This window comes from Saccopteryx bilineata, chromosome 3, assembly GCF_036850765.1.
Source record: "Saccopteryx bilineata isolate mSacBil1 chromosome 3, mSacBil1_pri_phased_curated, whole genome shotgun sequence".
Lineage (NCBI taxonomy): Eukaryota > Metazoa > Chordata > Mammalia > Chiroptera > Emballonuridae > Saccopteryx > Saccopteryx bilineata.
Genome location: NC_089492.1, coordinates 160542890 through 160557943, shown reverse-complemented (window position 1 = coordinate 160557943; position 15054 = coordinate 160542890). Strand labels below are relative to the sequence as shown.

At 40.8% G+C, this 15054-nt stretch overlaps 1 protein-coding gene across 2 annotated transcripts in view; it reads right to left on the bottom strand.

Moving 5' to 3' along the window:
• Nucleotides 1-14419, bottom strand: part of CTSS (cathepsin S) — a 47178-nt gene extending 32759 nt beyond the window's left edge. For both annotated transcript variants that reach the window (XM_066268024.1, XM_066268025.1), the window contains exons 1-3: nt 14262-14419; nt 13108-13234; nt 6298-6420 (exon numbers count right to left, since the gene is read on the bottom strand). In XM_066268024.1, the coding sequence (XP_066124121.1) occupies nt 6298-6420; nt 13108-13234; nt 14262-14296 (285 nt within the window). In that variant the 5' untranslated portion in view covers nt 14297-14419. The remainder of the gene's footprint in view (nt 1-6297; nt 6421-13107; nt 13235-14261) is intronic.
• Between the last annotated feature and the right edge of the window lie 635 nt (nt 14420-15054).

Below are 15054 nucleotides of genomic sequence, written 5' to 3'. Positions count from 1 at the left end.
TATATGGAACTATATAAAACCCTGAATAGCCAAAGTAATCCTAAGGAAAAAGAATGAATCTGGGGGCATTACAATACCTGACTTCAAATTATATTATAGAGCCACAATAATCAAAATAGCAGAGTATTGGCAGAAAAATAGAGACTCAGACCAATGGAACAGAACAGAGATCCCAGAAATGAAACCACATATATATGGTTAAATAATCTTTGATAAAGGAGCCAAAAACACACAATGGAGAAAAGAAAGTCTCTTCAATAAATGGTGCTGGAAAAACTGGAGAGCCACATGCAAAAGAATGAAATGACTAGTTTGTCCCCTTGTACCAAAATTAATTCAGAATGGATCAAAGACTTAAATATAAGACCTGAAATAATAAACTACATAGAAGAAAACATAGGTACTAAACTCATGGACCTTGGCCATAAAGAGCATTTTATGAATTTGACTCCAAAGGCAAGGGAAGTGAAGGCAAAGATAAATGAATGGACTACATCAGACTAAGAAGCTTTTGCTCAGCAAGAGAAACTGACAACTAAACAAAAAGACAGCCAACTAAATGGGAGATGATATTTTTCAAACAACAGCACAGATAAGGTCCTAATGTCCAAAATATACAAAGAACTCACAAAACTCAACAACAAACAAGCAAACAATCCAATTAAAAAAATGGGAAGAGGGCATGAACAGACACTTCTCCCAGGAAGAAATACAAATGGCCAACAGATATATGAAAAGATGCTCATCTTCATTAGCTATTAGGGAAATGCAAATCAAAACTACAATGAGATACCATCTCACGCCTTTTAGATTAGATATTATCAACAAGACAGGTAATAACAAGTGTTGGAGAGGCTGTGGAGAAAAAGGAACCCTCATTCACTGTTGGTGGGAATGTAAAGTAGTGCAACCATTATGGAAGAAAGTATGATGGTTCCTCAAAATATTAAGAATAGAACTACCATATGACCCAGCAATCCCTCTACTGGGTATATACCCCCCCAAACTCAAAAACATTGGTATGTAAAGACATATGCAGCCCCATGTTCATTGCAGCATTGTTCACAGTGGCCAAGACATGGAAACAACCAAAAAGCCTTTCAATAGATGATTGGATAAAGAAGATGTGGTACATATGTACTATGGAATACTACTCAGCCATAAGAAATGATGACATCGGATCATTTACAACAACATGGATGGACCTTGATAACATTATACGGACTGAAATAAGTAAATCAAGCCCTGGCCGGTTGGCTCAGCGGTAGAGCGTCGGCCTAGCGTGCGGAGGACCCGGGTTCGATTCCCGGCCAGGGCACACAGGAGAAGCGCCCATTTGCTTCTCCACCCCTCCGCCACGCTTTCCTCTCTGTCTCTCTCTTCCCCTCCCGCAGCCAAGGCTCCATTGGAGCAAAGATGGCCCTGGCGCTGGGGATGGCTCTGTGGCCTCTGCCTCAGGCGCTAGAGTGGCTCTGGTCGCAACATGGCGACGCCCAGGATGGGCAGAGCATTGCCCCCTGGTGGGCAGAGCGTCGCCCCTGGTGGGCATGCCGGGTGGATCCCGGTCGGGCGCATGCGGGAGTCTGTCTGACTGTCTCTCCCTGTTTCCAGCTTCAGGAAAAAAAAAAAAAAAAAGGAAAAAAAAAATGAAATAAGTAAATCAGAAGAAACTAAGAACTGTATGCTTTTATACATAGGTGGACACGAAATTGAGACTCATGAACATGGACAAGAGTATGGTGGTTACCAGGGGTAGAGGAAGGAAAGAGAGGGACTGGATGGGGGGAGGAGAGGGGCATAAAAGAAATAAATAGAAGGTGATGAAAGACAATTCGACTTTGGGTGATGGGTATACAGCATAATCAAATGTCAAAATGAACTGGAGATGTTTTCTCTGAATCTGTGTACTTTGATTGATCAGTGTCATCCCGTTAAAATTAATTGTCTAAATAAAAATTTCAAAAAAGAAATTAACTACAATAGAAAAATTGAAAAACATGCAAACACTTGGAGACTAAATAGCATGTTATTAAATAATGAATGGGTTAACAATGAGATCAAGGAAGAAATAAAGTGTCCTTGAAACAAATGAAAATGAACATACAACAACTCAAAATTTATGGGACACAGCAAAAGCAGTCCTGAGAGGGAAGTTCATAGCATTACTAGTATACCTTAAGAAGCAAGAAAAAGCTCAAATAAACAACTTAATCCTGCATCTAAAAGAACTAGAAAAAGAACAGCAAGTAAAGCCCAGAGGAAGTAGAAGGAAGGAAATAGCAAAGATCAGACTGGAAATAAATGACATAGAGGTATAAAAAACAATACAGAAGATTAATGAAACGAAGAGCTGGTTTTTTGAAAAGATAAACAAGATTGATGAACCTTTAACCAGACTCACCAAGAAAAAAGAGAGAGGACTCAAATAAATAAAATTAGAAATGAAAGTGAATGGAGAAGTAACAACAGACACAGCAGAAATACAAAGGATTGTAAAAAATACTATGAAGAACTGTATGCCAAAAAATTAGACAACCTAGATGAAATTTCTTGAAACGTAATCTCTCAAAAATTAATTTGGAAGAATCAGAAAACCTAAACAGACCGACTACAACAAATGAGATTGAAACAGTTATCAAAAAACTCCCAACAAACAAAAGTCCTGGGCCAGATGGCTTCTCACGCGAATTTTGCCAAATATTCAAAGAAGAACTAACTCCTATCCTTCTCAAGCTATTTCAAAAAATTCAAGCGGAGGGAAGACTTCCAAGCTCCTTTTATGAGGCAAGCATAATCCTCATTCCAAAACCAGGCAAAGACACAACAAAGAAAGAAAATTATAGGCCAGTATCCGTGATGTAATTTAGATGCTAAAATTCTCAACAAAATATTAGCGAACCAAATCCAGCAATACATGAAAAAAATCATACATTATGATCAAGTGCGATTTATTCTGGAGAGGCAAGGCTGGTACAATATTTGCAAATCAATCGATGTGATTCATCACATAAACAAAAAGAAGGAGAAAAATCACATGATAATATCAGTAGATGCAGAAAAAGCATTTGATAAAATCCAGCATCCATTCATGATCAAAACTCTCAGCAAACTGGGAATACAGGGAACATACCTCAACATGATAAAGGCCACCTATGACAAACCCACAGCCAGCATCATACTCAATGGGCAAAAATGAAAAGCAATCCCGTTAAGATCAGGAACAAGGCAGGGGTGTCCCCTTTTACCACTCTTATTCAACAGGATTCTGGAAGTCCTAGCCACAGCAATCAGACAAGAAGAAATAAAAGGTATCGAAATTGGAAAAGTAAAACTGTCATTTGCCAATGACATGATACTGTACATAGAAAACCCTAACGTCTCAGTGAAAAAAATTACTGGACCGCCTGACCTGTGGTGTCACAGTGGATAAAGCATCGACCTGGAATGCTGAGGTCGCTGGTTCAAAACCCTGCACTTGTCTGGTCAAGTCACATATGGGAGTTGATGCTTCCTGCTTCTCCCTCTTCTCTCTCTCTCTCTCTCTCTCTCTCTCTCTCTCTCTCTCTCTCCTCTCTAAAATGAATGAATAAATAAATAAAAATGAAAACAACAAAAAACTACTGGACCTGATAAATGAATTCAGCAAGGTGGCAGGATATAAAATCAATATTCAGAAATCAGTGGCATTTTTATATATCAACAATGAACTGTCTGAAAGAGAAAATTAAGGAAACAATCCCCTTCACTATTGCAACAACAACAACAAAAATAAAGTACCTAGGAGTAAATTTAACCAAGGAGGTTAAAGACTTGTACTTGGAAAATTATAAAACAATGATAAAAGAAGTCAAGGAAGATACAAAGAAGTGGAAGCATATACTGTGTTCATGGATAAGAAGAATAAACATTATTAAAATTTCTATACTACCCACAGCAGTCTATAAATTCAATGCAATTCCTATTAAAATACCAATGGCATACCTCAAAGATATAGAACAAATATTCCAAAAATTTATACGGAACCAAAAAAGGATACGAATAGCCTCAGGAATCTTGAAAAAGAAAAATAAAGTGGGGCGTATTACACTCCCTGATATTAAGTTATACTACAAGGCCATTGTACTCAAAAGAGCATTGTACTCATAAGGACAGGCATATATTGATAGATCAATGAAACAGAACAGAGAACCCAGAAATAAACCCACACCTTTATGCACAACTGATATTTGACAAAGAGGTGAGAGTATACAATGGGGTAAAGACAGTCTCTTTAACAAATGGTGTTGGGAAAATTGGACAGATTACATGCAAAAAAGTGAAACTAGACAACCACCTTACACCATTCACAAAAGTAAACTCAAAATGGGTAAAAGACTTAAATGTAAGTCGTGAAACCATAACCGTGTTGGAAGCAAACATAAGGCAGTAGGCTCTCCGACATCTCTCGCAGCAATATATTTGCTGATTTATCTCCCAAGAGCAAGTGAAATAAAGGACAGGATTAACAAATGGGTCTGTTTCAAACTAAAAAGCTTTTGCACAGCTAAACACACTATGAACAAAATAAAAAGACAAACTACACATGGGAGAAAATATTTGACAATACATCTGATAAGGGGTTAATAACCAAAATTTATAAAGAACTTTTAAAACTGAACACCAGGAAGGTAAACCACCCAATCAAGAAATGGACAAAAGAACTGAATAGACACTTCTTCAAAAGGACATATAGATGGCCAATAGGCATATATATGAAAAAATGTTCAACATCACTAATCATTAGAGAAATGCAAATTAAACCCCAATGAGATACCACCTCACACCTGTCAGAATGGCGCTCATTAACAAAACAACATACGCCTGACCTGTGGTGGCGCAGTGGATAAAACGTCGACCTGGAAATGCTGAGGTCGCCGGTTCGAAACCCTGGGCTTGCCTGGTCAAGGCACATATGGGAGTTGATGCTTCCAGCTCCTCTCTCCCCCTCTCTCTGTCTCTCTCTCTCCCTCTCCCTCTCTCTCCTCTCTAAAATGAATAAATAAAAAACAAAACAAAACAACATACAACAAGTGCTGGCGAAGGTGTGGAGAAAAGGGAACCCTCCTGCACTGCTGGTGGGAATGCAGACTGGTGCAGCCACTGTGGAAGACAGTATGGAGTTTCCTCAAAAAATTAAAAATGGAGTCTGACCTGTGGTGGCGCAGTGGATAAAGCGTTGACCTGGAATGCTGAGGTTACTGGTTCAAAACCCTGGGCTTGCCTGGTCAAGGCATATATGGAGTTGATGCTTCCTGCTCCTCCCCCCTTTCTCTCTCTCTCTCTCTCTCTCTCTCTCTCTCTCTCTCTCTCACTCTAACTCTCTCTCCTCTCTAAAATGAATAAATAAATAAATAAAATAAAATAAAATAAAAAACACTAAGTTTTAAAAAATTAAAAATGGATCTGCCATTTGGCCCAGCTATCCCATTTTTAGGAATGTATCCTAAGAATACCAAATCACTGATTCAAAAGAAGACATGCATATCCATGTTTATTGCAGCATTGTTTACAATAGCCAAGATCTGGAAACAGCCCAAGTGTCCATCAGTGGATGAGTGGATTAAAAAGCAGTGGTACATATACACAATGGAATACTATGTGGCCATGAAAAAAGGAAATCTTACCTTTTGCAACAACATGGGTGGACCTGGAGACTATTATGCTAAGTGAAATAAGCCAGGCAGAGAAAGAAAAACATCATATGACCCCACTCAGATGAGGAGTCTAATGAACAAGTTGAACTAAGGAACGGAATAGAAGCAGAGACAGGGTCAAAGGGACCAGAGGGAAAGGGGAAGAGAGAATGGGATCAGAGACGGACAAGGATTAGTGACATTATGTATACACAACACAGAAACAAAGAGAGCAGGACAGCAAATCCTGGAGGGAAGGGGGGAGGGCATTGGGGAGAGGGGACAAAGGGGATATCAATGGGAACACAGGGGTGGGGGGAGAGGGAGATATATTTGATGGGACACTTGAATCTATGTAAACACAATAAATTAAAATAAAAGAAAAAAGAAAAAAGAAAAATAAAAGCAATAATAGTCTGTGAGTTTAAAATACAAAAGATTTGTTAAAGAAAGTGGTCACAGTAGGATTAAAGGCATCTATGCACATTCTTGTCTTTAAATTCTAAATTATTCTAACTTTGTTCACATGTAGATAATTCACCTTTGTTGTTTACTTTCAAAATGCTTTCAGAGAGACAGAAGTAATGCTTACCAAGAGATAAATGGATTATTTGTGTTTACCTACCATGTCTCCCAGGTGGTTCATGCCTAAATTGTATGAATGCATTCCCATTGAATGCTCCAGGTTGTGAAGCATCACAAATTTTAGATTCTTTTCCCAGATGAGACGTCGTGTTACTTCCTCATTCTAAAATATACAGAAAAAGAATGTAGTTATACTGAATCCTGCACAAATAAGTATTCAGTTATGACAATAAACATATTGCTAAGCATTCTACCAAATGTGGATCTGTTGGGGAGCATGAAAATAATTGAATTTATTCAATATATCTGGTAAAAGTGCATATTAATCTTAATTTTTGCTCTTAATTGCATGATGGTGATTATTATTTTATGATATATATAATGAACTTCCTCAATCTGCTAAAAATATATTCTTTTAGAAATTAAATTAAATGGGGTGACATTGGTCAATAAGAATACATAGGTTGCCTGACCTGTGGTGGCGCAGTGGATAAAGCGTCAACCTGGAAACGCTGAGGTCGCAGGTTCAAAACCCTGGGCTTGCCTGGTCAAGGCACATATGGGAGTTGATGCTTCCAGCTCCTCCCCCTTTCTCTCTCTCTCTCTCCCCTCTCTATAATCTATAAATAAAATCTTTAAAAAAAATACATAGGTTTCAGGTAAACATCTCTATAGCATTTGAATTGTTGTGTGCCCATCACCCAAAATTTTATTACAAACTGCTGTTGGCTGAAGTATATCCTTTGTAGGTGGTAAACTTTACAGATCTTTTTTAAATGTATTTTTTTTACCCTCACTCTAGAAAAATAGTTTAACTGATTCTAAATTTCTGCCTGTTTTTCTTTAATTATTTGAAGATATTTCTCCATTGTCTTCTGTATTTATTATTGCAGATGTCAGTATGTTTGTTGTACTTCTGTTTTTTTTTTTTTGTTTTTTTTTTTTGTTTTAATTTTTATTTTATTTATTCATTTTTAAAGAGGAAAGAGAGACAGAGAGAGAGAGAGAGGAGAGAGAGACAGAGAGAGAGAAGGGGGGAGGAGCTGGAAGCATCAACTCCCATATGTGCCTTGACCAGGCAAGCCCAGGGTTTCGAACCAGTGACCTCAGCATTTCCTGGTCGACACTTTATCCACTGCGCCACCACAGGTCAGGCTGTTGTACTTCTGTTTTTAACTTTGGTAACTTGTGATTCCCTTCCTCTGTGACATTTTGCAGCTTCATTACATGTGTCTGAGAGTGGGTTTCTTTATTTCCTCGTGTGTGTGTGGGTGTGTGTGTGTGGGTGTGTGTGTGTGTGTGACAGAGAGAGGGACAGATAGGGACAGACAGGAAGGGTGAGAGATGAGAAGCATCAATTTTTTTTTTAATAAATTTTTATTAATGGTAATGGGATGACATTAATAAATCAGGGTACATATATTCAAAGAAAACATGTCTAGGTTATTTTGTCATTAAATTATGTTGCATACCCCTTGCCCAAAGTCAGATTGTCCTCCGCCACCCTCTATCTAGTTCTTTGTGCCCCTCCCCCTCCCCCTAATTCTCTCCCTCCCTCCCTCCCATGTCCTCCCTCCCCCCACCCCTGGTAACCACCACACTCTTGTCCATGTCTCTTAGTCTCGTTTTTATGTTCCACCAATGTATGGAATCATGTAGTTCTTGTTTTTTTCTGATTTACTTATTTCACTCCTTATAATGTTATCAAGATCCCACCATTTTGCTGTAAATGATCTGATGTCATCATTTCTTATGGCTGAGTAGTATTCCATAGTGTATATGTGCCACATCTTCTTTATCCAGTCTTCTATTGAAGGGCTTTTTGGTTGTTTCCATGTCTTGGCCACTGTGAACAGTGCTGCAATGAACATGGGGCTACATGTGTCTTTACGTATCAATGTTTCTGAGGTTTTGGGGTATATACCCAGTAGAGGGATTGCTGGGTCATAAGGTAGTTCTATTTGCAGTTTTTTGAGGAACCACCATACTTTCCTCCATAATGGTTGTACTACTTTACAGTCCCACCAACAGTGAATGAGGGTCCTTTTTTCTCCACAGCCTCTCCAACATTTGCTATTACCCGTCTTGTTGATAATAGCTAATCTAACAGGGGTGAGGTGGTATCTCATTGTAGTTTTGATTTGCATGAGAAGCATCAATTCTTTAAAGCAGTACCTTAGCTGTTCATTGATTGCTTTCTCATATGTGCTTGATTGGGGGGGGGAGCTACAGCAGACCAAGTGACCCCTTGCTCAAGCCAGCGACCTTGGGCTCAAGCTGGTGAGCCTTGCTCAAACCAGATGAGCCTATAGTCATTTTGGTGACCTCGAGGTTTCGAACCTGGGTCTTCTGCATCCTAGTCAGATGCTCTATTTCACTGCGCCACTGCCTGGTCAGGCTCTCTCTTGTGCACTTTTGATTGAAGGACACAGGACTTTTTTTTCATATCTAGAAAATTCTCAACCAGTATTTCTTCAAATATTGCTTGTCTACCATCCCATTGGATTCTTTTCTTCAGAAATTTCTATTAGATATATTTTGAAGCTTCAAACTCTCTTTCATCTCTTTTACCTGCATTTTCATAGCTTTTTCTATTTTTTTCCATTTTTCTTATTTTTCTTTTGCCTTGTGGGCTTCAGTACTGTCTTACAGATTGCTGATTCTATCCAGCTCTTTCCAATCTGAAGTTTATATCCCTCTATTGACTTCTTATTTAAATTACTACATTTTTTATTTTCAAGAATTCTAATTGGATTTCTAATTTATTTTACAATTTCTTGTTCATTTGTGTAGATGTTATTTTGTTATATATATTTTTATCTTAAAATCATTTTTGGTTCTTTTAATTTTATCCAGTATGAATCCCTATTTGGACTGTTGATGTTCTTGCCCTCCAGGAGCTTTATTCATATAGGGCCAGCACACACGGAATACAGTGCACACGGAGTACAGTGTACACAGTGTACACAGAATACAGTGCACATGGAATACAGTGCACGCGGAACACAGTGCACACGGAACACAGTGCACATGGAACACTGTACACCAGGGGTCCCCAAACTATGGCCCGTGGGCCGCATGCGGCCCCCTGAGGCCATTTATCTGGCTCCCGCTGCACTTCGGAAGGGGCACCTCTTTCATTGGTGGTCAGCGAGAGGAGCATAGTTCCCATTGAAATACTGGTCAGTTTGTTGATTTAAATTTACTTGTTCTTTATTTTAAATATTGTATTTGTTCCCGTTTTGTTTTTTTACTTTAAAATAAGATATGTGCAGTGTGCATAGGGATTTGTTCATAGTTTTTTTTACAGTCTGGCCCTCCAACGGTCTGAGGGACAGTGAACTGGCCCCCTGTGAAAAAAGTTTGGGGACCCCTGCTGTACACGGAACACAGTGCACACAGAACACAGTGTACATGGAATACAGTGCACATAGAATATAGTGTACACGGAATACAGTGTACATGGAACACAGTGCACCTGGTGCTTCCTAAAGATACTGCCTTCATCCTCACCTCCAGGGCTATGGTTTCCAGTACCCTAATGATAGGCTAGCAACATCTCTTTGCTGCCTCATTTCATTGAATGTTAGAGCCCAAAGTCTGACTCCAGGTAGCAAGCCTAAATACAGCCCTGTCTCCTTTGGAGCAAGATTTTACTTTTACCCCAGTTAGTGGACATATACAGATATACTTCTAAGCCACTAGAGGGGAAAATATGGAATAAAGAAAAATAAATATAATAAAGTACAGGAAAGGAAAAAAGAAATGAACTTTGAGAAGGGAAGATAAATAAGGTAAGATACTAATAATGGAAAGTAATTTTTATTCCTTCTTAGGGAGTGAAATCATTAAAAACAGAGATAGCTTTCACTTCACCAGATAGTGGTGCTACCTGCACATTTAACTCAAGCTGACTTTGAAATTAGAGGCCTGGTCTAAAATGGAGTGGGTGCAGGTGAAGTTCACCATCAGGAAAACAACTCAAAGTGACCTGACCTGTGTTGGCACAGTGAATGGAGTGTCCACCTGGAATACTGAGGTCACCCTCCCAGTTTCTGTAGGATGATGTGGCAGCATGTGCGCATGTGCAGATGATGACATAACACCGTGTATACAGCGGAGCAGCCCACAAAGATGCCAGTAGAGATGTGGACGGTACAGAGGAAAGTTCAGTGTGTTCTGTGGCTCACTAAATTAGAATCTGTGACCAAAGTGCATTGTGAATATCGGTGCGTTTATAACGAAACACCACCACATAAGAATAACATTACTTGGTGGGATAAGCAGTTGAAGGAAACCGGCAGTTTGGTGGAGAAACCCCGTTCTGGTAGGCCATCAGTCAGTGACGAGTCTGTAGAGCAGGGGTCCCCAAACTTTTTACACAGGGGGCCAGTTCACTGTCACTCAGACCATTGGAGGGCCGGACTATAAAAAAACCTATGAACAGGCCCTGGCCAGTTGGCTCAGCGGTAGAGCGTCGGCCTGGCGTGCGGGGGACCCAGGTTCGATTCCCGGCCAGGGCACAGAGGAGAAGCGCCCATTTGCTTCTCCACCCCCCTCCTTCCTCTCTGTCTCTCTCTTCCCCTCCCGCAGCCAAGGCTCCATTGGAGCAAAGATGGCCCGGGCACTGGGGATGGCTCCTTGGCCTCTGCCCCAGGCGCTAGAGTGGCTCTGGTTGCGGCAGAGCGACGCCCCAGAGGAGCAGAGCATCGCCCCCTGGTGGGCGTGCCGGGTGGATCCCGGTCGGGCGCATGCGGGAGTCTGTCTGACTGTCTCTCCCCCTTTCCAGCTTCAGAAAAATACAAAAAAAAAAAAAAAAACGCAACAAAAAACTATGAACAAATCCCTATGCACACTGCACATATCTTATTTTAGAGTAAAAAAACAAAATGGGAACAAATACAATATTTAAAATAAAGAACAAGTAAATTTAAATCAACAAACTGACCAGTATTTCAATAGGGACTATGCTCCTCTCGCTGACCACCAATGAAAGAGGTGCCCCTTCCGGAAGTGCAGTGGGGGCCGGATAAATGGCCTCAGGGGGCCGCATGCGGCCCGCGGGCCGTAATTTGGGGACCCCTGCTGTAGAGGCTATACAGGTTAGCCACCTAAGGAACCCTAAAAAATCTGTGCGTGAGCCCACATTGAACTGCACTGAATAGGTATGAAATTGGGAGAGATTGCCTCTTATTTGGTGCAGATTTCACATTTCTGTCGTCTTTTGTTGCTTTCCTGTGACCAGTCAAAAGTGCACTGACTTTACAGACATACTATATAAGTTGATGCTTCTTGCTCCTCCCTCACTCCTCCCTCCCCCATCCCATCTTTCTTTCTCTCCTCTCTCTGAAATCAATAAAATCTTTTTTTTTTTAATTAAGTGAGAGCAGGGGAGGAAGAGAGACAGACTCCTGCATGTGCCCTGACCAGGGTCCACCCAGCAATCCCCCTTTTTGGGGCTGATGCTCTGTCCATCTGGGGCATTGCTCTGTTGGTTGCTCAACCAAGCTATTTTTAGCACCTAAGGTAGAGTCCACAGAGCCATCCTCAGCTCCCTGGGCCAACTCCTTTGAAACAATTAAGCTATGGCTGCAGGGGAGGAGGGGTAGAGAAGGGAGAGAGGGAGGGATAGAGAAGCACATGGTTGCTTCTCGTGTACTCTTTTTTTTTTTTTTTTTTTTTTTCATTTTTCTGAAGCTGGAAACAGGGAGAGACAGTCAGACAGACTCCCGCATGCGCCCTACCGGGATCTACCCGCACGCCCACCAGGGGCGAGGCTCTGCCCACCAGGGGGCGATGCTCTGCCCATCCTGGGCGTCGCCATGTTGCGACCAGAGCCACTCTAGCGCCTGAGGCAGAGGCCACAGAGCCATCCCCAGTGCCCGGGCCATCTTTGCTCCAGTGGAGCCTTGGCTGCAGGAGGGGAAGAGAGAGACAGAGAGGAAAGCGCGGCAGAGGGGTGGAGAAGCAAATGGATGCTTCTCCTGTGTACCCTGGCCGGGAATCGAACCCGGGTCCTCCGCACGCTAGGCCGACGCTCTACCGCTGAGCCAACCAGCCAGGGCTTCTCGTGTACTCTTGACTGGAAATCCAACCCAGGACTTCCACACGCTGGGCGGACACTCTACCAATGAGCCAGCTGGCCAGGGCCATAGAATCTTAAAAGAAACAACAAAAAACCTCAGGGTGTATGTCCTACTCAAAGTATGTTTTGTTTAATATAAAAATAACACATCAAATAAGTAAATATATAATATTTGCCTACAAACTCAGAAATATAGGACTTTGGAACACTAGGGTTCAAGTCTTAAAAATCAGTCGATAAGTATGCTTTGAAATAAAAAAAAAAATACAAAGTGGGAAGTGAGAGTCAAGAAACAATATCCACTAGCACTTCTATGTGCCAGGGACTGAAATAAGCACCTTTTATTCCCCAAACATGCACTCTTCCCCTCTTGGCCTGTCATCTACTTTGCTTGCTCCCTGGCTTCTATCAATTCTCTGCTCGAATGTCACCTTATATGTGAGGCCTTTGCTTACCATTCTATAGAATCATCACTCCCAGGGCCCTTCCTACCCTCCAGGCTTTGCTTTATTTTTCTCTACTGCACTGAGCACCATCTGACATACTATATACTTGCTTATTTATTGACTTATTTCCTGTCTCCCCTACAAGGATATAAACTCCATAAAAATAGGAACTTTGTTGTTTCCTGTTGTATTTTTAGTACCAAGAACGGAATCTGGCAAGAAATGTGAGCATAACACTGCCTGTTTGAGTGTAATTTGAGAGGAAGAAAGCACAGAGTAGTGGAGTAAAAGCAAATCACTTGGTGCCAATCCCATCTACCTTTTCTTTGTATTGTTTGCCATAGGTTTTCTTCCAAAGATCCCAGTGCTGATCCAATGTGGGATCTTTGTGCAGCTGTGCCATTGTGGAGAAGCAGCCCAGGAGCACCCAAATGAGCCGTTTCATTCTGTTAAGGGAAAGGTCACATAGGAAGAGTAGCCATTAACTGCATATATTGTGACCCTATTTTTTACAACAAAAAATAGCAATGCAAAATCTGTCAAAGGGACAGAATATTACAAATCAGAATTATACAGGAAACTTTTAGGGATATATAGGGTGGGGGCAAAAGTAGGTTTACAGTTGATTGTATGGAAAATAATACAATAATAAATAATAAGACAATAATAAACTGTTGTATACTCACAACTGTAAACCTACTTTTGCCCTACCCTGTATCGGCACAGGAAATAACTGCAAAGGTATTTCTAAGGTACCACTTTGTGTGCTTAGTAACTCTTTAAAAAGTGATTTTCAAAAATGTCCTAATATCTGGCAAACCAAACTTACATCCAAGGTTGGGGGTTGTTGCAGGAAACAGGTACTTTCCAGGATTTGACCATAAATCTAATCAAGGGAAATGTTCCTCCTTAAGAAGGCAAACCTTCGAAAAATCATTTATCTTCATAGTTTTGAATGCATAAATTCTTCTCAACTGGCCTATTTAAACATCCACAACATTTAGAGGCGGTTAAAAGACAACTCCTGGTATTATTTTTACATCCAAGGGCATTTTTTTTTTTTTACTTTTTTCTCTAACAATCAAAATAACTATTTCAATTGACTACTTTTGAAAACAACACATATATTTAATACAAAAAAGACTTTAACAGAAATTCAGTGCCTATCTCTTACTCAAATTGGATTCTATTTTCTCTTTTGTTTCTTTTTAACTCAAAATAACTGGAATTATAACCATGTAAGTGTTCAAATTATATTCCAAAGAAATCTACGTTTCAGCCTCAGGCTTAGATAGCCAAGCACATATTAACTTTTCAAAAATGAATTCTTTTTACTTAAGAAAAGTAGAGGCCAATTGAGTGACATGATTTTTTTAGTTTACTTCCTGAAACCAAAGATTTGAAACAGCACACAAAGCAAGCTATAAACACAAAGGGTTTAAAGATCAAACAGGAGAAAAAGACAGTACATACACAATGGAACCAGCAGGTGCTCCAATTCTAAGCATGCTTGATGGTGGGCTCTCTCCAAAGCTTTCAAAGACAGCAAAGAGACTTCAGCTAAACTGTACTTTAAAATGAAATTGGAACTTGTCACATGAGGTATCCGTGAAGAGGAAGTGAACTTTCATTTCAGTTTCATTTAAAATGTGAATACATCAGCTTCCTCCAGCCCTCTCCCTATGGTTTTGGAGACGGAGTGGGTACACTAAGCTACAAAAAGAACACCCCCGCCCCAGGAGATCAGGAGAACCTACTCAGCAAAATAAGAGCAGCACAAGTTTACCCTTTAATCCATCATCATTTTGATAATTAATTTTACCTAAAATTACCAATTTTCAGATGGAAAAATTTATTTATGAAGAGATTATGATTAAGCTCCTGAAATCCCAGCTTCCTTCATGATTTCCTAGGAAAACACGTCTTTTTTCTTTTTTCTTTTTTTTTTTGTATATTTCTGAAGCTGGAAACGGGGAGAGACAGTCAGACAGACTCCCGCAGGCGCCCGATCGGGATCCACCCGGCACGCCCACCAGGGGCGATGCTCTGCCCCTCCGGGGTGTCCTTCTGCTGCGACCAGAGCCACTCTAGCGCCTGGGGCAGAGGCCAAGGAGCCATCCCCAGCGCCCGGGCCATCCTTGCTCCAATGGAGCATTGGCTGCGGGAGGGGAAGAGAGAGATAGAGAGGAAGGAGAGGGGGAGCGGTGGAGAAGCAGATGGGCGCTTCTCCTGTGTGCCCTGGCCAGAAATCGAACCCGGGACCCCT